Source organism: Merops nubicus, unplaced genomic scaffold (assembly GCF_000691845.1).
Source record: "Merops nubicus isolate BGI_N331 unplaced genomic scaffold, ASM69184v1 scaffold11178, whole genome shotgun sequence".
Classification (NCBI taxonomy): Eukaryota; Metazoa; Chordata; class Aves; order Coraciiformes; family Meropidae; genus Merops; species Merops nubicus.
Genome location: NW_008623877.1, coordinates 53115 through 76749, shown reverse-complemented (window position 1 = coordinate 76749; position 23635 = coordinate 53115). Strand labels below are relative to the sequence as shown.

At 36.2% G+C, this 23635-nt stretch overlaps 1 protein-coding gene across 1 annotated transcript in view; it reads right to left on the bottom strand.

Moving 5' to 3' along the window:
- Positions 1 to 23635, bottom strand: part of TMTC2 (transmembrane and tetratricopeptide repeat containing 2) — a gene marked incomplete at both ends in the record, with an annotated part of 89281 nt that overhangs the window by 24761 nt on the left and 40885 nt on the right. Inside the window, 2 exons of the mRNA XM_008945228.1 lie at positions 1388 to 1502; positions 21510 to 22338. Of these exons, the coding sequence (XP_008943476.1) occupies positions 1388 to 1502; positions 21510 to 22338 (944 nt within the window). The remainder of the gene's footprint in view (positions 1 to 1387; positions 1503 to 21509; positions 22339 to 23635) is intronic.

The window sequence follows — 23635 nt, the reverse complement described above, 5'->3', positions numbered from 1 at the left end:
ACAGTCTTCTGCTACATTCAGCAGTTATTTTTTAAATGAGAGCAGCAGTTTGTTCTTAAAAATATGCTTCTCACACTCCCCACTGCCTAACAGAGACAAAAAAATTACGGGCATATGTGTATGCATGTAGTGGTATGACTGTTTAAAATATACATATTTGGATACATGGATTTGATTTTGTAACAGAAATTCTAACATTAAATTATTTTGAGTTTTCAGTATGTTTAACTGTAAGGCAAATTAATTAAATATTCCTGGTTAAACAGGGAAAAAAAAGTTTTTTACGGTAAACTTCATTTCTAGATATTATAAATGACCATTTCAAACTGGACTTACAGGCAGAAAATTATTGATTTAAAGAGGCTTACTATTTACATTTAATTTGTGCATACGCTGTTTCTCTAATATATATCCTTTTGTACAGCATATGGGATGAGATTTTCATGCTACTACCAAATGAATGGCAGTCACCTGGATTTTGTTCTCCTCACACATCACGAAACAACAGCATGTGGCTATTGAAGACGACAGGTCTGTCTCACAGTGGAGCCCCAGTTTGGGGCTGGGGAGTGATGGCAGGAGGGGAAGGAAGGGTGAGTACCAGCACAATAAGCAGTGCTGAGCAGGTAGCAGGCAGACGCCCAGCCAGGACACACAGAGAATCAGCCCCCTCCCTGCCACTTTGCTTAAGAACAAACTGCTGCTCTCATTTAAAAAGTAACGCAGCAGGATGATACCTCAGTGAGCAGCTGAACACAACGGTGCATTCTGTATCCATGATTTGGTACATTAATGAGTTGGGAAATCTTCTGCCCCGCTGTAGAATTATTTTGATGCTCATGATATTTATTCTCTTACCCACCTACAACAGGATTCTAGTAATTAAATTTTCTTGAACCTACACTGCCATGAAGTCAGCCACAGGAGAAAAGTCGTTTGTTGTTTTCACATTTTAGACCACTGGAGCTAACCGAGGCGCATTGGCTTATGCTAGTGCTTACACCCACACCTCCCACCAAGTGCTATTCAGAACTGAAAAAGAAGCCTAAATAACACCTCTATCTTTTAGCAGAGTCAGAAACAGATGGAGTGCTACTGTTGCCAGCTCATCTATCTGTACTTTGTTCCGTGTGTTTTTTTATTTTTTTTTCTTCCTTTAAAGCAGACAGATTTGTAAGTTTACCTTCTCCATACCCATACATGAATATATGATAATGTTGACTACGGAAAGGTCCTGTCCATCTCATAGTTTAAGGAGCATGATTAATGAAATGACTATTACAAAGCAACAGCTAACATCATCTCCATTTCCAGTCCGTGAATCAATAGCTCCATTCACAACAGGTTCCAGAGACAATCCAACCCCAGGAAAGCCATGCATACTTACAAATTATAAAGCATATCAGCCATGTTGCTGCGGTAGTACAAGGCATTTCTATAGGCGCTTTCAGCTTCAGAAATCTTGCTCTGGCTCTTGAGGACATTTCCAAGGTTACCCCATGCTGTCAAGAGGAGAAAACAGTATTCAGAAAGAGCTACAATCCAATTACACATGACAGAGTATCAGAGTATCAGGAAGTTCCTCAGGGAAACAAGCCCCACAAAGAAACTACTTTTATAGAAGGGGAGGAGAGGTCGGTTGTTTTTCTTTGCCCCAGTTCCCTGGATCTCTACATCTCACTGTGAGACTCACATTTTGTAGTGGTGATTTGCATATATTCTGTGTACATAAAGCTTTTTGGTGGGAAAAGGATGTTTAAGAACAAAATATGTCTCTATGCTTTAGAAACTACTACAGCAAAGGGAAAGGACCATTTTATTTGATATCATCTCTAAATAAAAATCCTCAGAGTAAAACGTGGAAATGGGGCACCTTCACATTTTAAGCTTTTTTTTTAAGCCTATCTATTCTAAACAGTAAGAAATTTTTACAGAGTAGACACAGCTCTCACTGAAGTATGAAAATCAACAAATAATGCAGGAATTGAAAGAATGGTTAGGCAAGTAACCAGGATTAAAAGTACGACATATCGATAGAAACATACTACACATATCACTAAAATTTATTTTTTTCTACTTGGAAAACATGTGGTTCCTTTCCATACAATTCATTAGATTATACAATGTGCTTTTATATCCCACCTATAAAAGACTTGAGGTAAAAAAAAAAAAAAAAAAAAAAAATTAAGGCTCCACATGTGTTCCCTTTGCAGTTTTGTTGAGTGGCACAAAAACTGTAGTTACAAAAGAAACTGGAACTAATGTTTTCTAGAAAATACAGCCCACATTATTCACAATTTAGGAAGCTAATTTAACTGGCTTCATAAGTATAGTCTATGTGTATACAGGAAAAAAAAACACATTATGCTTATAAACACATCAAAGTTGTTTCATAGAACCGTTGTACTTTCACAAGCATTTTTTTTTTGTGAGAAAGAATAATGGAAAGATGATGCATGTCCTTTCCACCAAACACACAATATATGGCAAACTGTTCTTCACTGCAGATGCATTAACCATAAACATTAGTTCAAGCAGCAGTTAAACTCTGCTGCTTCGTTTACTCAAGTGCTTTCTTCACAAGAATTTGTATCAAACCTGCATAACACAAACTTTCAATGTAGTTTTAACATAACACTGCTAAATAGGTTGATAGTTATTTCAGATATGTGTTGTTTTTCCAGTAGAAAGTGCATTGCTTTCAAGCTGCTGTGGTTTGCTGCAGAAGCATTCTGCTTCAGGGGTGGAAACAGCAGAAAACAGCATTTTCCTCTGAGCAGAATAAACTAATTATTGCAGGGGAAAAAAACTTATGGAATCCTTTTAGTATTCACAAAAATAATATCAACCAACTGTGCACAACATATTTTGTAAAGACAAAGAAAAAAATATTAATAGATACAACATTTCCATAAGAAAATAAACTATTGCTTCTGTGAGTCACTTCATTTTAGCCTAGTATTTCATAAAATGAGAAATAATTCTAAAGTTATCATTAAACTGACAAAAGTCACAAAAATGTTCCATCATTCTCAAGTTCAATGAAATAAAGCTACTAAAAATATTCACAGATTCACTCAATTTTTATATTCTTTGCTAGCATAAACACAGAATTCTGAATTTATTTCCCCATTACTGCTACTATTCTTTTTTACACATAGAAAACATTTCAGAAGCAGCAATAAGAAAAACAGAGATTTTAAATATTTTTTTAAAACTCATTTGTGAAACCACACTCTGATATTTCTTCTGCACTACATGTTCATTCAGTTTCCTATAGCTGTACATTCTGCATCTGTAGCTACCTTTGTTTCCCTTCTGATTTCCCATAACAGAGACCACCGAATGATCATTTGGACTACTGATACCCATTTCCTGATATATAGTTATTTGCTCCCAACCACTTTGAAGCTCAGTAAATAAAAGTATTTATAGGGGAATTATTTTGTTCATCTTTTCATCTGTTAGACTGGAAAAACCCTATTAATACTGCTAAATGTAATAGTTTCTCCTCTACACTTCATTTCATGCTGTACACTATTATTTATCTGAGCTAATATAATTTTTAAGGCAATACTCTATTTCTCATTCTGCAAAATAATGTATCAAGGTTTTAATATCAATCAATATTTAATCTGCATTATTTCATTTGAAACGTATTCCACTTAGACTTTTGTCTAAACATGTAAAACTGAGAATGATTAAATTAACTTAATGTGATATACTAGAAGTGACAGTAGAAAGAAATGGCAAACATAAACCACAATAATGTCACAGTTTACCATGAAAAGAAACATGAAAACCAAAATCTTTTTAGTTCCCCAAACTATAAAAAAGTTGGTGTAAATATTCACATCTATTTAAATACAGAATTAGTTAGATGAATGACCTAGTTCTGGCTGGAGATGAATCTACATGGAACATTTTGTAGAATAAATGCATTATTTTTAGAGATCATACTCATAGCCCTAGAAGAACAGCTGTTATCTGCAGGAACCACATCCTCTTGGGTTTTGGTATATGAGGGACAGAAAAAGAGGATGGTCTATATGGAAAAGAGGCTACATCAGCTACTCAGTGAATGTCACCCCTTTTTTTGTCTTAAGCAATACAACTAACCTTAGGAAAAACAAAGAATTTCAATTATTAACTACATCTCTAGCATCTAGTTTTTCAATCCATACCTCAAGATCATTTTTTCCTGCAAAACTGTAACAACAGTTGTTCAATTATGTGTTCATACAGAAATAGAAACAAAATTATACCTAAATCAAACCACGTCCCTATTAAAAACATAACCTATGACTCCAACTAAATTTCAGCACTCAACTACTTTCCATCTGTACATGGTGAGAAATAAAAAATTAATATTCTCAAAACAAAAAGAAAATAGGTCAGTAATTCTGGAGTTTTATATGGATTTTTATTCCACTTGTTTTTTCTTTTAGAAACTGTAATATCTGAAATTTCAAAAGGCAACATTTAATATTCAGAAGATGCTAAAGTATATATATTTCACAATTCAACCGTTAATTACAGATTAAATTTTTCTCCTACTGGAGACAAACTTCAGCAGAAGAGAAAAAGCAAGCTGTGACTAAACCAGCTTTGTAATATTTATTTTGCCTGCTGCTTAACTCCCTGTGCACCAACAATGAGAACAAAACAGTCAAAACTATTTTAGAAATAATACTTTATCATAGCATGAGAAAAAAAGGTAACATTCATGTATCTTACACACCTCAAAACACTCAATCCATTCAAACTTCACTTCACTGCCTACTTTTCCACAGATCATACTCAATATAAATGGGCAAATTAAAAATTAAATCAATTTTACTATCTTTTATCCTCAGCCAATTATAAACTGAAAAATCTCCTAATGCTTTAAAATTCCTATGCTATTTACATTTCTCTGCAAGAAAATGGAACATTTCAAGGGAGTTTTGTTGCTGTTGTTGTTTTTAAATAAATAGACACACTAAACAAGAAAACAGACAATTGTTTTACTGCCATCATTTTCGTCATATCAACACAGATTTCTGTTATACTTTAAAGATTGCCTTTATGCCACCTTACAGTGAGAGTAGATCAAGTTCTCAGGCATTTAACTGCTTTCAAAATGAAAATAAATATGACAAATTTCAGTTTCAAATTTAACATGAATAATTTCTCAGCTATCTCATTGAAACTAAGGATTGAGATTTAACAAGCTTAAAAAAAACCCAAGTGCTTCTCTAAGCATATTCATTCTGGAATAGGGCAAGACAACAGTGAAACAGGAACAACATTGTTCAGTCTAATCTGCCTAGATTTAAGAAATACATCTTACTGAAGAGAACAGCTAAACTTTCAGCTTGCAACTGAATTATGAAAACAAATGAGATGTGAAAAGGAATTTGTCCAAATTTCTTCACTTAAATGCTATTCAGTGAAATGGAAATAACTAAGCAACAAAGTAAAATTTCAGAGAAAAGGACTCAGATAGTGTAAAAGCATGGATGTTGACTATTTAATCCAATAGTTTGCTTTAAAAATAAATTTTTAAAATCACAAATCATTAACAAAGATAACCCAAAGTATGAAAGGAAGATCCTCCTTCCTACCCATTACCCCTATATAATCCATGAAATATGAGATACTAATAAAATCTATTTGGAAACTCACAGCCAAATAACATATGTTGTCAAAACACCTCTGCTGAAACATGGAGAGGAAAAAAAAAATTGAACTAAAATCTCCTATTAAATTGCTGAAATACAACCTAGTAAACTTTTAAAAATAACAAAGAAAAGAAAAATGCTGTCTTTTCCAGGATGTTATGCCAGGGGGCAAACACTGACTTTTGTAAACTTTAATAGGAGCAAACATGCTCGAAAAAACTGATGAAATAAAATGTAGGACTCAAAGTTAAAAAAAAAATTGATACTTGACATTCACAATTGACATCAATAAGTAACTGAATTTCTGTAATACTGTTCTCATCTTAAACTATCAGGTTTATTCACAAAATAAAAGTTGAAACACAAACCGATGAATGCATTAAAGAAATGTGAACTAGATTATTACTTGAGTGAACCAAACTACTTGAACAAAGACTGAAGTACTTCCACAACAGCCAAGTCATTTCTAATCAACTTGTCATTAGTTCCAAACTCGCAACTTCAGTTAACAGATAAAGGCACATCAAGCTAAGAAAACTTCTATGGACCCTTAAAGATATTTGTGCATTATTTACCACTCTTTAACTTGTGAAATCAGTAACAGCAGTTCCAGGTTGCATTCCTTATTTACAATCCTGCATTTCTCCTGACGTATCTCTTGAAAAAAAGTGAATATATAGCAATTCTTTCTACTTTTCATAAACAAATCTCAGGGATGAAGAGATGCTGCTCCAGAAAAACAAAACAAAACAAAACAAAAAACCTGCAACATTTTCTTATTCCAATGACATCTCTGTTTTGGAAGTTCTGTATTTATGTTTCCATGTAACAGTCATGAAAAAGATGCTCCTGCTTATGATAATGAACACTAAAAGGAATCTTGATACAGTGAGAGTTCGGAAATTGAATCCTTGATTGTAGAAAAATGCTAGCACAGCAGAAAATCAGAATCTGGTACTTGAACAAATAACCCATTTCAGAGCTGGAACGATTTATGTATCAATGTAAATATTTGCATGATCCCATTACAGAGGGGGACAGGTAAATAATTCCAAACAAACAAACAAAAAATCTTTCATACTTCAAAGTAAAAAAAAAAAAAAGAGTGCAGAGTACACCCCAAAATGGAGTGGAAAGAAAACTGTGGTGATTATACACATAGTTATCAAGATTTTAGAGGTAATTGATTTTGTGACAGGAATGTTGATTGGTATCAAAACCCTCATCAGGTTGATAAACATTGCAGCTTCTCCATATTCCCCTGCTATTTTACACCTAAACCATCAGTACTCTGAACTTCATGAAAATATTATATCTGCTCTCATATTTATTTTGCAGACATTAGATTTCAAGACTCATCAAAGATGATTAAGCGTGTGGACCCAACAGATGCCACAAAGCTCCAAAGAAGCATCCTCCTGAAAACCTGTTGAAACCCCTAGTCATTATCACTGGTAAGACAATTATTTGGATGATAAATGAAGGGTGAGAACTGGAAATATACTTCTCTTAAGCACTTTCTTCTGTTTACAGTACTGTCCAAAAGATCTTCCATTTGCTTCTCTTCCTTTCCATGGCTTACAAGTCAGTTAAAAGTAAGATATGCATATTTTATATAAAACAATTCTTTGGTACAGAACTGTAACCATCTCCTCTTCAAAGCAATTTGGTGCAAAGTTTAGCATTTTCTTTTGTTACAAACTTGAGTAAAAAAATCAGAGGGAAACAGGTTAGAACAGGACAATAAAATATAAAACATTACATGGAAACAGTACTAATTACAGTTCCCACTTTGAAATGTTGTGTTTTCCAAGAATTTACATCGCAGTATGATATTTTCAGTAGTTTTTTTGTTTGTTTTTTTTTTTTCCTGAAATTAATTACTTAAGCAGTTACTAGTGTAATGGAGACAAAGATGAAAGAACTAAAATAACTTCATGGAAAACTACGAGCTTCTACTACTTCCCAGGTGATGCTTCTGATAAAGTGACACAAACAGCACAGGGGAAATGCTTTTGGCCTTGACTACACTGTGTGTATTAAAGAGTGTCAGTTTATACAGTGCTGTCACCATAAAAGTTTTGATGAGCACTTCTAAAAAAAGTTTGGAGCATAAGAAAAAAAACAGAAAAAAAACCCAACCCCATAACCATAAGAAATAACCTCTCCTTTTTTGCTATTAAATTTTATGTGGACTTAATTCCTGGAGCATGGCAATCCTGGTTTCCAATTTAGGACACCTTTTTTTTTTTTCCTTTTTACCACCCGTTCCTAACACTTTTTCATTTTGCACTATAAATTATTACTTTACAGCTATCAGTATGAAAGTCATGAATTACAAGCATTCACATTCCTACCTCACCCTGTGGCAATATCACCACAATGTAGGCAGCCACGTGCAGAAGAATGCTGTGAAACTCTCAGCTCAGGGAAGCAGAATATTGAATATTCTTGGAACTTACACTAAATATGTTCCCCTATTCATTCTTAGCACTTACACTGAATATTTATAGATCAGAAATTTTATGAACCAAAATTGTTCATTTTACCATCTATCTGAAGCACCACCATTAACAGCTGAAAGCCACGTATTGCCCTAGATGGGGCACTGGACCACTGCTCAGTTTATAGACTATTCAAAAATCACATGATTTTGTAAACAATGCTGACAGCAGAGGATGTCTCAATAAAGGTATACTTAAGGTAGTATGTGGCTTGTATAGAAAAAAACCCTTTATGTTCTTGGAATTTACACCTTTAAAACTTACATTCCTGTCATTAGGTTCAGCTTGCTCATGCTGAAATTACAGGTGGTAACCTGGGAATTAGAAGAAGTAAATTCTGTTCTCAGATCTGTCACTGGTCTGCTGTTCAGATTTGTTGTTCAGGCAGCTAGACTTCCTGATGCCCTTCTATTTGTATTCTTAACGTTTGTCACTCATCCATTACTTGCAAGTATTTTTCTGCCAACCTCACTATGGGCTTGTACAGTGCCTACTACAACAGTGCAGCTAGACATTAATAGAACATAAATTCATGATAAACTCTGGAGTAATGAAGCAAAAGAACAAGAGGAAGTGTTCTTGCAAAACAGAAGAGAGATGTAAGGAACATTTCTCCTTATACTTAGCGTTGTCACAAAGTGAGGGCCAAGAAAACTAAGTTACTTACAGTTCAAACATTTTGGGAACAGTGATATTTGTATATGCATTTTATATTTTGATCTATGTTCTTAACTTCTCTTAAAGGGTCTTATTCCCTAAAACATACTTGAAAGGAGAAAAAGCTTATGTTTGGATAAAATAAAAATAAAATAAAATTAAAAGGCTGCAAAATTTGACATTCCTTTAAGTGTGGTCTACTTAATGAGAAATAAGTTGAAACATTAAGACCAATGTTTGCAAATGGAAATGAATTATACTGGGGGGGGGGGGGGGAAAGGCTGGGATTTGCAACAGAGGTCAACAAATTTCCAATATCCAATAATGTCAACTTAGCTTTATTGGGTACTGCATGAAGAAAGAGCACAGCAACTAGTTATATCATTCACATTTGAAAGGTTATAACCATAGCTATAAAGGACACCACCTTTTCTTCCTTGTCAAAAGGTTAGATTCAGCAGCAGCTTATGGCTTTTTCCTTTCAAGGGTACTACTTGATAAAGCTGAGTGGTGCTCCAGTCTTGAGCATTCACATTTCATCAGGCAATCACTTTGTTCTAGAGGAGGAAAGACTTTCACAAATGGAAGCATGATAGATTTCCCCAATAAATGTTCTGAAAGTTCAGTTGCTCACAAAAAAAAAAAGGCAATGAAGATAGCTCAACATTTTAAGCTCTTTCTCTACAATACTGACCCACTACCTCTCACAAAGATATTCAGAAGATCAGTTAGATAATGTTTGTTAAGTGGTTTGAGAACAGAAAAGTTAATGTAAATGCTGAAATTATACTTTGAAAGTGGAACAGGTTTTGCATAAGTTCTGCATTATGGTTTGTACAAAGTACTCATAGTTTTCTAAGGAAATAATGATTAAAAAAAAAAGTCATAAATTTATTAACATCGTTTGCAATAATTTTCCTTTAACAACTTCTCTAATTAATAAACACATTTTGATCAAGTTACCTCATTTTGCTAACTCAACAGCAAAAGTGCCCTGAAGTGCCCTGTTTCTTGTTTCCTGGAGGAATAAAAGGTTTCTACATACCCATAATTTATGAGTTTAATCTACTTTATACATTGATTTTTTTTTATTTTTTTTTTTTTTAGATCAGTGGGTATGTGTTAATGTTGAGACAGACTGTTTTAGAGATTTACCACCTCCTAACTTTTATATATTATTCTTCTTTTTATTAAGTGTTATTTATATCATTTGTTCAACACTTCGTTTGTTGATCAGTTCCAGGGCTTTTGGAATGACAGCAGGTGAAAGAAAAACATAAACGCAAACTACATAGAGCTCTGAAAGCCATCCAACACCATGTCAGCAACTGACTTTTGGCAGGCAGTCCTTCAGTTTTGTTTCTTAGTTTTGGAACCCTGATGCATATGTGTATGAAGGCATGACGCACTCTGCTGTGCCCAGCATCACTGCCCGATACATCCCCTCCATTCGCTATGTTACAGAAAATTAACTTTTCCTCCTCAAAGGATAGCACTGTGGATTTGTCAGCTCAATGAACTTAAGAAACCAGACTGAGCAGCTAGTAAAGTGTTCTTAGTCTTCAGCATTTACTCTCATCTAGAGCATAGGCTCCTCATTCTGCCTAGGACACACTTGCAGATTTTGGTAATCCAATTAGCTTTAATGAACCTAATCTCAAGAGTGTGAGGGCTCCACAATCTGGCTGAATAGCAAGTATCAGACTAACAGAGCCTTCAGCAAGCACCCAGAATAAAGCAAGCCATCAAATTAAAATTATAGTTATACTAACATACTCCCACTTCTCCTAGACATCCAGCTTGCTACATGTGACAGACTACTGCAGGAAGTTCTCTCTAGTACCTTCATTTGAGGTGCCCCAGGATCAAACAATACTTCCTTGCTGTTTTCAGCTATGAATTAACAATGTAAAATATCTTCAGGGTAACACTATAGAAACTCTTATAGCATAGGACTCAATCAGTATTAGTCAACAGACAAGTTCAGGAAGAAGCATGCTTCCCAACCACTCATCTCAGATAGAGGTATCATCTCACAGGAGCTATCTCAGTTGCAGCCAGCATGTTATATGGACAGTCCTTCCACTTCTCCCACAAAAGAAAGGCAAAAGTGTCCAGACAAAGGTGTCCTGTAAACCAGATTCACCCCACAAAGCCAGTGCTTATAATGCAGAACCTCTAAAAATTACATTAAAACAAAAAATCACAACCTCAGCCTCAGAACAACCTTGTAGGTATTCCTTATAAGAATAAATAAGCAAATAAACCCATCACCAACACAAACATTGTTCTTCCATTTCCCAGTCTTCGTACAATTCAGTTTTGTTTACTGTTGCAACTCTGAGGAACATATTCTGATTAAGCTAAAACTACTGCCAGATCATGGACTTGCTGACAATACAACAGTTTTCTACTTTCTACCAGCTATGCTGGCACACCCTAGCACATCAGAAAATAGCTTTTCATTTGACAGAAAGGTAGTAACAGTAATAATAAAATTACTGATAAACATAGATTATATTTTATTTCAAAGGAAATCCCATTGTCAGAGGAGAAAACTGCCAGAGGTTTCTTCAGGGCAGTGTTTCATGACACAGCAGGTCTGGTGGAATTACTATTTTATGGAATTCCTGTACCCACCACCTTTTAGGTCATCCATTTCTGCTACCCTGTCCCTCATGCTAAAATGATTTTGAGGAAGTCTAGAGTATGAATCAGATGAATAAACTGATCCAGGTTAGAAAAAAACAAACAAAAAAACCCAAACAAACAAAAAGACAACAGAAAACACAGACCATACTACCTTTAACATCTAATTTAGTCACTCTTCACAGCAGAGCCTGATCACACCTTTGCACAACTTCATAAGCTATGCATGCACTGCAAGTTTGTGAACACCATAAGCCATTACTGACATAAAGTTCCCATATCATGAAACTTCACAAAGATCAGGAACAAATTAGTGAAAAGTGCTGACTCAAAACTATCATGATATAAGGAATTGTAGAGGCAATGGACTCAAATCATGCAAGAAGGCAAACAGAAGCTAAAGGAGCAGAAAAAGACAAGCGGAAGAAGAAGAGAACTCAAGACTCCTCAGGATTAACCTTGAGGAACTCTTTAGGGCAACAACTGTCTCAGGCAAGGAGGTGACCATGTACTAAATCTGTCAAATTACATAACATTTTAAACAGTGGGCACGGTTCTACAAAAAATTGTCTGTGAAGCAGTTAAAGATTATCACTTCTGTCCTGAGTGCTGAACTGTAAGCCAGCAACCTGAAGAAATTTAAGGCTGTGCTTAGCCAACTGAAATGACGGCCCTTGTCCTCAAAGCTAAAAGTAGCTGGATTGTGTGTGTTCCTTTCCAGGAAAGGGGAACAGAGAGGACAGTGTCCTGGAAACATACCAGAGGATCCACAGGGAGGTGGGGAGGAATCGGTGTTAGTGTTTGTCAAAGCAAACGAATTATCAGAGTGCTCAAACAATGTATGTCAGACTTGGAAAAGGCAAATTGGTGCATATCCAGGAAGCAGGCTTTTCACGACACTTTAAATTATGTGGTTTTGTTTATTCTGTTTTAAGTAATTTATTAAGGCAAGACAGAGCCTGTGAAACTTTGCCAGCCAATTCATATCCAGGCTGCTATGGAAATATATCATATTTTGGTATATTTGGTGGCAGAGAAGAAGGTGGGTCATAAAATTACTTTCTCCATCTTTTGCCAGTATTGAAACTGAAAACGCTGAAATGATGAACTAGCATCTTTAATAGTTCATATTCCAAATATCTCCTGTGTTCCACAAACTGAAAGTTTAGTGTGCTAGAGAATCCAAGCAAAGAGAAGGAAAGGGCATTGGGCACTCATTCTCTCTATTTCATGATCTTGCCTGCAATTTAAAACAGAACTATGTACAAGCTTTTTGCACATACAATAATTGCATCAGCCATCATTTAATTTTTGCATGTGTGAGGGCTGTCAATGACAGTCCAAGACTGAGTGTTAATAAAACCCCCTGTCACAAAGGAAGTGTATTGGAAATCTTAATGAAGTATTTTGTATTTATCTACGCTGGGATTTTACACTGCCAGAAGTATAAAGAGGCATGTGTGTAAATTACTTTCTTGTCCACATTAAAGGTAAGTTTCTCTACCAGGTTTATGTTAATGGGACCTCAGGGTGTACTGCTATAAAATCCATTATGGATAGGAAAATGAAGATCTTTAACCCATAGTGAAAATCAGTAAGTGAAGAAAATTTTTTCACAGCTGACACGTTTTGAAAAAAGGTAAAATAATGGAACAATTGGATTACTATCTAATGCATTTAAACAAACATGCTCAGCTTGAGAATTAACCTGGATAATCTTGTTCTCCTCTAATTAATAGTAACTCTTTCCATCCAAAAAAAAAAAAAAAATCAGGCCATTTCCATAGACCATGCAAACCGAAACAAAAGGCCTGACTTTTAATCAAATTGGAAAATAAAATCTATCACTTCCTGGCAAAGAAAATACCAAACTTAATCCATTTCACCAAAAAAAAAAAAAAAAAAAGAAAAACACAAACACCACAACACCAAAACCACCAAACATCTTGCCAAAGCTAATCTCCTCTTGACCAGGGTGGGCTTTTTTTCCACTGCAGTTTTTAGCACAGATGAGCTTGTTGAACGATTTTGCAGAGCGCCTCAGGGAAAGCAGAATAACAGTCTGAGTACATGTCTCAAAATAGGGCAATAGGGTCCTTGTTACACAATTGTTTCTTTCTTTAAATTTAGTATATGCAAAGGAAAAAAAAAAAGTCTAGCTAGTAGGTAGTAACAGATTCACTTCCTATCTCCCTCCTATTCAGAATTCACAGATTAGAGATGCTGTTGGACTGCATTCAAGGAGAAAAAAAAAAAAGTTTGTATTCTTGTTTCCAGTCCTTTATATACATAAAGGAAAAATATTGGGTTTTCTGGTATCTTGCTGAAGGAGAAGCAGACATCCCACAGCGACATGGGTTTCAGACAACATTACAGCACTACTGAGGAACTGAAAGAGAGAACACTGTCACTGGAGAATAAATTCAGACTTTGAACTGAAGCATAAACCACTTTCAGCTCTCCAACTTATTTAGCATAATCAAACTGTTTTGCTGAGGCTGAGCTGCCTGTGGGATGCTCAAATGCTCTAGATAATCATGGCTCTTTCCCAAACAACTTACTAATGGTCATTCCTTCTACACTTTCTAATCATCCAGGGCAGCAGTACCACCCAATTAGAGCCCTACACTATTTTCAGAAAGCAGTCTTTGTATTTAACTTTCAAACAATCCTCTATCGTTCACTTACTACTTGAGCTCTCTCTTTTAAAGCTGTTGTAAGTGGCAGACAGAAAAAGTATTTTCTTTTTAAGGAACACTGAAGCATCCTATACAACGTTTATCTGCCAATTGTCTTATGAACAAAGACCCCAAATTTACCACAGTATATTCTAAATAATTAATATATGGCAAGCACAAACTCATATACTATATATATTTATACATTACTATTTTTAATGTATCATTATAGACTTTGATTTTTTTTTTACTTACATAAGATCATTTCAGTATCAGGTGCATTTTCTCAAGCAGTAGCTCTTATAAAGGATTATTCCTGATGGTTGAAAACATTTTGCAACACTGACAGAAGATATACTACCTTTTCAGCAAATTCTTCTTAAAAAAATGGCCAAACTTAAGTTTCTGACCAAAGCTGAAAACAATAATAGAAGTCAATGAACTTGCAACATTGAGTATAAAGACTAAGTACTAGAAAGTTCTGGTGAAGGTGTCAGGAAGACTGACAATTATTTGGTGCTACATTTCTCTCACAATTACTTCTAAAATTGTTGACCAGAAATTCTGCCAAGGATCACCATAATGACTATGTAGCTTTATAATTATTTAGCAACTAGCTTATTAGGGGTATTTTGATAAATGATCCAATGTCTAATGAAAATAAGCAGTATGAGTTCCATTCCAGAGGGAAAGCATGAGATTAAAGAAGCTTGCTCAAATGCTAAAGAAGAACACATCAGCAAAATTTAAACAAACTCATGAATACCTAATTCCAGGTACTATGCTTATATCACTGATATTTCTTAACAGTGATAATATGCAAAACTTTTATGCATAATTATAAGCAGGTTTTATACTTGTAAAACCTTCTTGTTTACAGCAATCTGTGCACTGAAATTAGTTTCTCTTTTAAGCTTTCTTTTTCATAAGCAGTGTCTTCTATTCACTGCAATGTTAAATATACATATATATATATATATATATGCAACAAAACATTGAAATGCAATTCCAAATGCTCAAAGTATTGTTAAACACCCAGAGTGGTGTTCACTAAAATACACACTATTTCATAAGAATAAAAAAGTGGTGAGCAACTAGCTCTGTGTCAGAGCAATAGTTATCAAAAACAAATCGCTAAAGGTATTACAAAAGAACCAGGCTTCTTGTCAGCAAAATGTAAGGTCTAATAAGAAGAATGTCTGAATGAAAACGTTTGTCTCCAGTCATCACTAGTGATGTAAAAATATTAATAAGAATGGAAAATAATGGTTTATTATATCCTTTTAGTCTGATGCTTCTTTACCTAGTTTTCTAGATGGTATTTTAACTACTTTTCCTTGCTGCACTATTAGCTGGTATTTTCATTGCCTGCTGAAGAAGAGACCTCTTACTGACAGCTACTATTAGCAAGAAATCATCTTCTAAGAGTAGATAAGGGTAACAGCAGCAAGCTGTCAAATCAGATGGAAAAAGCTTCTAGTATTTACTTCTGCCCAAGTGAACAGAACCAGAGCATACAGTCTCTGTTATGACAGGCATGGACTTTTATTTTTTTTTTTTTTGGTTTGGTGACTTTTATTTTTTTTTTTTTGGTTTGGGTTTCTTGTTAATCAGAGGAGCAATTCTTGGGGGTGTACAAATTCAGGTGCCTTTTTAACAATAACAAATTCATTTTTTCAATAAAAAAATCTGTTTTTTCCCCCCCAAACTAACACTTAAAGAAGTTTGCATAGCAAACACATTTGCTTCCTGGATTACTAATGGTAAAATAAAGACTTTTAATAATAAATAATAATAAATATAAAATAAAAGTAACACTAAAAAGTATTCAACATGGATAACAAAATGAAGTCTGGTGTTTTAAAAAGTAGTAAAAACAGTATATTTTTTGCAGTTCAGCTCATAAGGCAAGTATTATTCTACCTTGATGGGATTAAATAAGCTAAATTCTAAATTCAGCTTTAAGAATTCCTTCAAGTTTATTCAGCAGATGGTAGTAGCAAACTAAACAGTAAGCTAATTACATAAAACGACTTTAAAAGTAAAAATGAAACAAAAATGGAATTGCTACTTTTTAATGACTGCTCAGACAAGCATACAGCTACTCCATACACTGTTGTTCAGCTAAGATGCTTCACAATCCAAACGTCGTATTTGTATCTTGACATTCACAGATGCATGCAGAAGTAGTCCTCACCAATCCTATGCTAAACTGATGTTATGGGGGTGGAAAAGAAAAAAAAAAAAAGAAATAAAGGGAAAAAAAAATATCATCTATGAAGTTGAAGTTCTAGGGAGTAAAACTGATCAAGGCTGAATGCTATGCCAAAGATGTCAAAAAGCAAAGGAAGTTAAGTTTTCCACAGGCACAAATACAGAAGAATAAAGCAGGAAGATCTCACAAGTCTGCTGGGACAAAAATAAAAAAAAAAAAAAAAAAGAGAGAGAGAAAAGTAGGACAGGGAAAAGCAATATCATGGTCTAGAAGTGTATTTCAGTATTAGAGCATCCACTGAAAACATCAAGCAAACAGGAATGATTCACACTCCTAAGAACTGGGAGTGGGAGTGAGTGGAAATACAGAAGGAACATGGTTCTCCATATTCGTATGGAACAATTTCTATATTCTTGTCTGTCAACACCATGGTCTTATTGTCAACACACTTGGTCTTATTGCTGCTCACCAAGTACAACAGGGTAATCGATGTAAGAAGCAAGATGCTAAGAACAGAATTTTTAACCTAAAGTAGGACTATGAGAGGTGATATTAGCTTTAAGCCACATGATGATCTGAATGATTTTGAAGTGCATATTCAAGTCCCACTGACCTGCTCAAGATGTGAACATATGACATTTCATTAACAGTGATACATGATGGAACAAGGACAAATGTCAGAGCAACACACAGAGCTGGTTCTGAAGCCAAAAGCTGTAATGTCAACTTAGTTCAATGTCATGTGCAACATGGGGTTTATCACACTAGGTATAGCATGACAATAATATGGTAACACTGCTTTTGGAGCAGCCTGGTATCTGTCTCTTGCTGTATGGTCCATCAGAAAAAGAGCAGTCACATATATGAATTTAGCAAGACTTGTATGCACAGTTTAAAGTTAAGCACCCACTTGGTGTAGGACATCAACTATTTCCACGAAGGATTTTCAAAGCTTACTGACTAATGTAAAGGAAAACACCAAGAGACTAAAATTTCATCAGTAAATATGATCAAGTATTTAATTCTTCTGCAGCAGTCTAACAGTCTAAACCTCTAGTTTCTACTTAATCAGTGTCTCTAATAGTTCAGCAAATGTATCTGAATATCAAAGAGCATTATGATGTGGACTGCAAGGTACAAAAAGGCCTGGAGGAAAAAGATTATGCTTTTTGAAGCCTACCTTTGATAGTGCAGGCAAAACTAGAAATAACCAGGCATAATGAGAACAATTTTGTGTATTACTATAATTTTATATTAAACACAAGATAATCATCACCACAGTATTACTTTCGGTCTAATTGAAAAAGATGTGACAGCTACCACCCATTTTTAACTTCTTTGTTTGTTTTTACATTTTGGGAGGCTCCCTTCAGTATAAAAGAGCACTCAAATAATGGGAGATGTTTTATACCAGCTGGGCTGCTCATTAAGTTGAAAGCAGCACTGAGAAACACTTGCACCTTTCCCTCCCTAGTGTCAAAACGTGTATACAGCCACTTCAGGATCCATAAACTACATTAATCAATCTTGCCTATTTTTGCCTCAAGTTCTGAAAAACTGTAATGAGGTAATTCCCAGATCACTGTAAAGATGTTTGAAATACTAGTCATAACCAAAACAGCAGAACAAGCCCAGTAACAGATGCAGCTAAGGCATCCCAAAACCTCATTACAACTCCATCAGCCAAGGGCCAGCAGCTGCCTGCCACACAGTGAGGTAGGAAAGCCAGAATGTGCATGGTAGCTTGGAAGTGACATCACCTGCTACTCACTTGAATCTTCCACAGAGTATTTTTTGGAGATGAGCCATGCACCATGCTTTTGAGTATTTTGTCATAGAATCATAGAATGGTTTGGGTTGTGAGTGACCTTAAAGATCATCTAGTTCCAACCCCCAGGTCATGGGCAAAGACACCTCCCATTAGACCAGGTTGCTCACAGCCTCATCCAGCCTGGCTTTGAACACTTCCAGGGACGGGGCATTCACAGCTTCTCTGGCCAACCTGTGCCAATGTCTCTCCACCTTCACAGTAAAGAATTTCTTCCCAATATCTAACCTAAATCTACCCTCTTTCAGTTTAAAACCATTAGCCCTCGTCCTACCACTACATGCCCTGATAAAAAGTCCCTCTTTACTGGAAGGCCACTATAAGGTCTACATCATCAGTGATTGACAAGAATAGCCTGGAAAATTATAAATTGCAGAAAGGCTGTGGCTGCCTCCGGGGGTAGAGGCTGTCTCACCTGGGGCAGAACACTACTCTTCTGCCTACTCTGCCTGCAAGGTGCCTGTGATGGGGCCCGAAGAAAGTGTTGTTGAGGTTCTTATCTATCACCAGTTTCTTCACTGAGGGTTGAAGACGGAGAAGCCACCGAATAAATTTGCCTGGGATTCCCACAGCAGCAGAGGAGATTATATTCTGACACACACTATAATGCTGAGTACCTGATTATAGACCATCACCATGTGAGACAACTCCATTTCCAAAGCAGTTCAGCCACATCAGTACAGCAAGGCACCTGAGCTAATAGCTTGCCTCTCAAATGACCTTATTAGTACAGCACATCAGCTCAACGTTGTTGCACAGCATCCAGCCACGGTGTGGCTTTCAACCTGCTAGCCCAGAATACAGATCAATCCAGAACAAAACATCTCCTTGCACAGCTGGTCATCACAGATTTCTACTTCTTTATCAGCTCCCACACAGGGAGTTTTTGCTTTTTAACCTAGGGACAGAAGAAGCTCTTGTTCCGAAGTTCTTTGCAGGAGAAGAGAGGAAAACCAGAACCATCAGGGAAAATGATCTCACCACTCAAAAATGATCAGAAGTAAGAAAATACTTAAGAGGAGAAATGGCGGCGAGTTGAGGAAAACTGAAATGTGGAGTGGCAGCTTCTTCTTAGCAGCCTAAAAGGCTTCTTCTCCACTCTACCATTTGAGTGAGCAGTTCATTGTCTTTCTGTCTGAATAGCCTATTTATCACTAGCATTCACACAACTGAAAAAAAAGAGGCAAACAAAAATAAATTGTTTTTCCTATGTCAACCTCATTTAATTACTGAAGAGCAGTTTGAATTGTTGCTCTCCTAGTGCTTTGGTGGGATTGGCAGCCAGTCTAGTCCAGTCAGGCTTGCCTGATTGTATGAGAAATGGAAAATAAAATTAGCATAGTCAAAGCCAGGGATAATCTAGGAAGTATTCACAATAATGAATACAGTTGGGTGACAGGTTGCTTTTGCTGGGAGTTTCTGATACCCAGGCTTGTTACAATGTGTGTGGGCTAGTAAATATTCAGCAGACTTAACAGGATATTTCAAGGAGATTTACAGTCAGCTCAGTCATGTCTATATCACCACACTGACATGCTGTCTTTGCTTTTGAATATCTTACAGGAAACTTAATGTCAGCTTATATGGCAAGAAACCAGACAAACATAATAAATCTATGCATACCGAGATGTGTATGTTGACAATAATTCGCCTTGTCTCCTCTCCTGGGAGCATAATACCCAGTAGTCTAATTTCCAGATAACAGTGCAGCCAATTCTACTATTGGATGAAAACTAGAATTTATTTTTTTTTTTAATCACAAAAGCTGCCTCAAAGCAAGCACACCACTATTAGTACAGTCTGGGATATCTGGAGATCTCCACTAAGGACCAAAATGGAACATATATTAACTAATTAAGTGCACACACAGTTTTTTTCCCATGGAATTCTGATGTTTTCATGCAAGCCTCACTAAATTGCTAAGTCTCACGGCATCATATAATCACTCTGGTGTGTTGTCTCTATGTTTGGTTACTTCTCTTCATTTCTTGCCCACCTGCACTAGTTACAAAAATAAAAGTAAAATAAATGGGGGTCACAGTTAACAAAAAGTCACTTAGTGCAGCAACCAGTTGAATAATTTTACCTAGGGCAACACAGTATTTGAAGAAGTTACAAAATCAGACTGATGGATTGACAAGCTACTTTAATACTGCTTTGCAAGGCATCTTATCTGCCAAATCTGCTTTTTCTCTCCCTGTCAGCCAACAGTAACACCTGCGTTTGCCTCTTACTATCACAACTTTTAGACTATGACATGATGGAACTGTCTAACCAAGACACACACCTCTGTCATCACCATATAATGGGCTTCTGAGCAGAAAACTGGAAAAAATCAAGTGCAGTTATGTTCAAGCACTGACAATTTTTTCTTTCACAGTCAAAGTAACCCAAGTGATCCCTTCCCACTTCTGATGAATTATGAATAATGAAGGCTTAGTCAATGCCTGTGTTGCCCGCACAGGTGTTATTTTGAACCGTTCTCATGTAAGCTTGCTTGTGTGCCAAGAGCAGTGCAGCCAGGCAGCATGGAGTTCAGATCCCAGCTGGATCTGCTGTATATGCTGAAACCACAGACCCACAACTAAACATTGTTACTGATCCCTGAACTACCTGGTTTAGTGCCTGTTTGGATGTGTTTACACTAGCTGCAGTCACATTTCATTACAGCATAGATACAACCTTTGAGAGAAGTAGCTGGGCAATGTTACAAATAGCTGACATTTATACATTAACAGGGAGGCACAGGTATTTGACAATAACTCTTTACAGTACTTCTATGCAGGACAAACTACAGTCATTTCCTAGGCTGAATAATATGAACTCATTTCCTCATTTTTATTATGTAATATTGATATTATTTGCATCAGATGAAATAAAAAAAACAGCACCTCCCTGATACCGTCCTTTACTCTTTCTTCTATGTTGTAGTCATAGAGAGTAGAACATTCAGTGAACATAGGAAAAACCTTCATCATCATGTTGGATACCGGACTCCGAATGGAAAATTACCAGGGTGGGGTGTGTAATACTAACAATGCATCTTTAATTCCAAAATAAAGCACAAAGATCAGTAAAAAATAAAGTATCCTCTTACCTTAGGGTCTCATTTTCTCCATGTTAATGCCAAACCTGTAACACCTAATCAAAACACATTTCTGTTTTTCCTCATTTTTTACTAGTGTACATACCAGTGCAATTTAAAAGGACATTTTGTAAAGTATCCTCTCTAGATATAGCTGATAAAATCAGACTATTCAAAGGCAAAGACAGTTGGGAATAAATAAAGTATTCGCCATAAAGAGTAAAAATTACCTTTAGCAGGGTTTACTTTTATCCCTGACCTATACAGCATCTCCTCATTCTGCCAGTCCCCATTCCTGACAACAGTCTTGAGTCCATAGAAAACAATTAATGCAGCAGTGGAACAAAAAACCAAGTTCTTCAGAAAGCGCTTTTGGGCTTTGACATAAAGGGCCCTGACACCTACTGTAACCAGCAGGCAGAAGCCCATACTAGGAACATACAGCACACGCTCTGCTATTACAAAGCCAACATAGAAAAATAGGTTTGTGGCAGGAACAAAGGGCACTATTAACAAAGACAGAGACAGAATGACAATGTTCTCAGTTGAAGGAAGCTGCAGTTTCTGCACTTCATGCTTTTTTATACCATTCTCTTCTTTTGATGCAAAGCTTGACTTCACCTCCAGTGTCTTGTACTCCATCTCTGAGTGGCAGCTATGCCCGTTAGCATTCTGCTTGCCATTCATGACAGTTTTCCCATTGCATTCTCTCTCATTGCTGGAGCCCTTCAAGCTAAAGTAGGCAAGGAGGAGAAGTCCAGCATAGAAGGCCACAGTGTGTAGATTCCTCCAGTCGCTGACTGCTTTCAGAAGAGGCACGGCATCCATAGACCAGTCAAAGCTGAGGGTATCTGGGCACAGCAACAACCAGAGGTTCTTGGTTGGCAGGTAGAAGAAGGTCAGGGTGCGTGTGAGAAAACTGTCTGAATCCGCTGCTGGATTGTCAGAATTGGAAAAACTTGGGGGCTTGTTGCCCATCCAGTATAAGCGGACACCCAGCAGTGCAGTCCCCCAGGAGGTCAACAAACCAATGCTGAAGAAGAGGGTCAAATTCTTTCTCTGGAGGAAAAAAAAGAAAATCATCAATATAAATCAACACCAGGTGTTTAATTCTGTAAATTAAAAACAAAAGGAACAGGGAAATATCTGATTCGACATTTTTTTGGTAATAGAAAAAAGCACTGTAGAGCTTGGCCTTTGATATTTAAATGGATTACAAAATGCTGTGCTATGCTGTTGACCAGACTAAAAGAACAAGCTATTTCATTTAAACTTTTATCAAGCCTGTATCAGAGGCTTGCATTTAGAGATTTTAGGGCTGTCAGTCTTTACTTAAGATTTAGTCATGCACCCTTTGAGAACTCTTTATTTTAGAGGAATTTAATGAATCTTGTAATGGTTTCTACATAACGTCCCAAAAGCTTTCTTTGCTTCTGGCTTTGGCCAAAACACCGGTTTGCCTTAACTAGTTTTAAAGTTTAATGAATGCTCCAGTTCTGTTTTTCTTAATGAAAGTCTCTCCTAAAGTATTTCACCTGAGAACTAAATAAACCTTCCAAGAAGGCAAGAGAGGAAAATAAACACAGCTTCCATGTTTATGTCTTCCAGCTACTACCTATTAACTACAGTGGAGCCTTCAGATCTGAATACTACTGAAAGCCCCATTTAATTTTGCATCTCACAGCTAAACAATACGTTGTTTTTTTTTCTTCAAGCACACCATATTAAATAAGTGCTCTAAAACCTTTCACAACTTCAAACCCATCTAAATAATATTAGGTGAAGCACGCAGCTGCCTCCACCTACCCATGCCATCCTGCCAGCAAGTGGAAGAACCTCCTCCACTTATTTGTGGAATAAGTCAACATTTGCCAGCTGGAGCTGCTTGTTGAGTTCCCTCCACCGCATGCAAAAGAACTTTCTTATTCGAATGCTTGCAGAAACACACTTCTGCCTAGATGAGAATCAGGAAGCAAGATTTGCTCACCAATTTATAGGACTATGAGCTTAAGTCCTGTTCTCAATTACACAGACACCCTAAATGAAAGCTGGTTCTTTACTCTCTCTTTGCAGAAGAATCTCTAAAAGCTAAAATATGTGTATTTTTATATACCAATTTCTCAGATGCTTTTTGTAGGAATATAAAAACTATTTGTCAAATAGCTCCAGATACTGTGTAAGCACTTTCATAATCTGTCCCCCCATTATTGCAAAGAAATATTTGTCAATCATTTTTCAGTTTATCAGGTCTGGTTTTTCCATCTCACACTACACACTCCTGGAATAGCATTTCAGTGTTTCCTCAGTTCAGAAGCAGGACCTCACACTGGAATTTTTTACCTTACTTCTTTCAAAC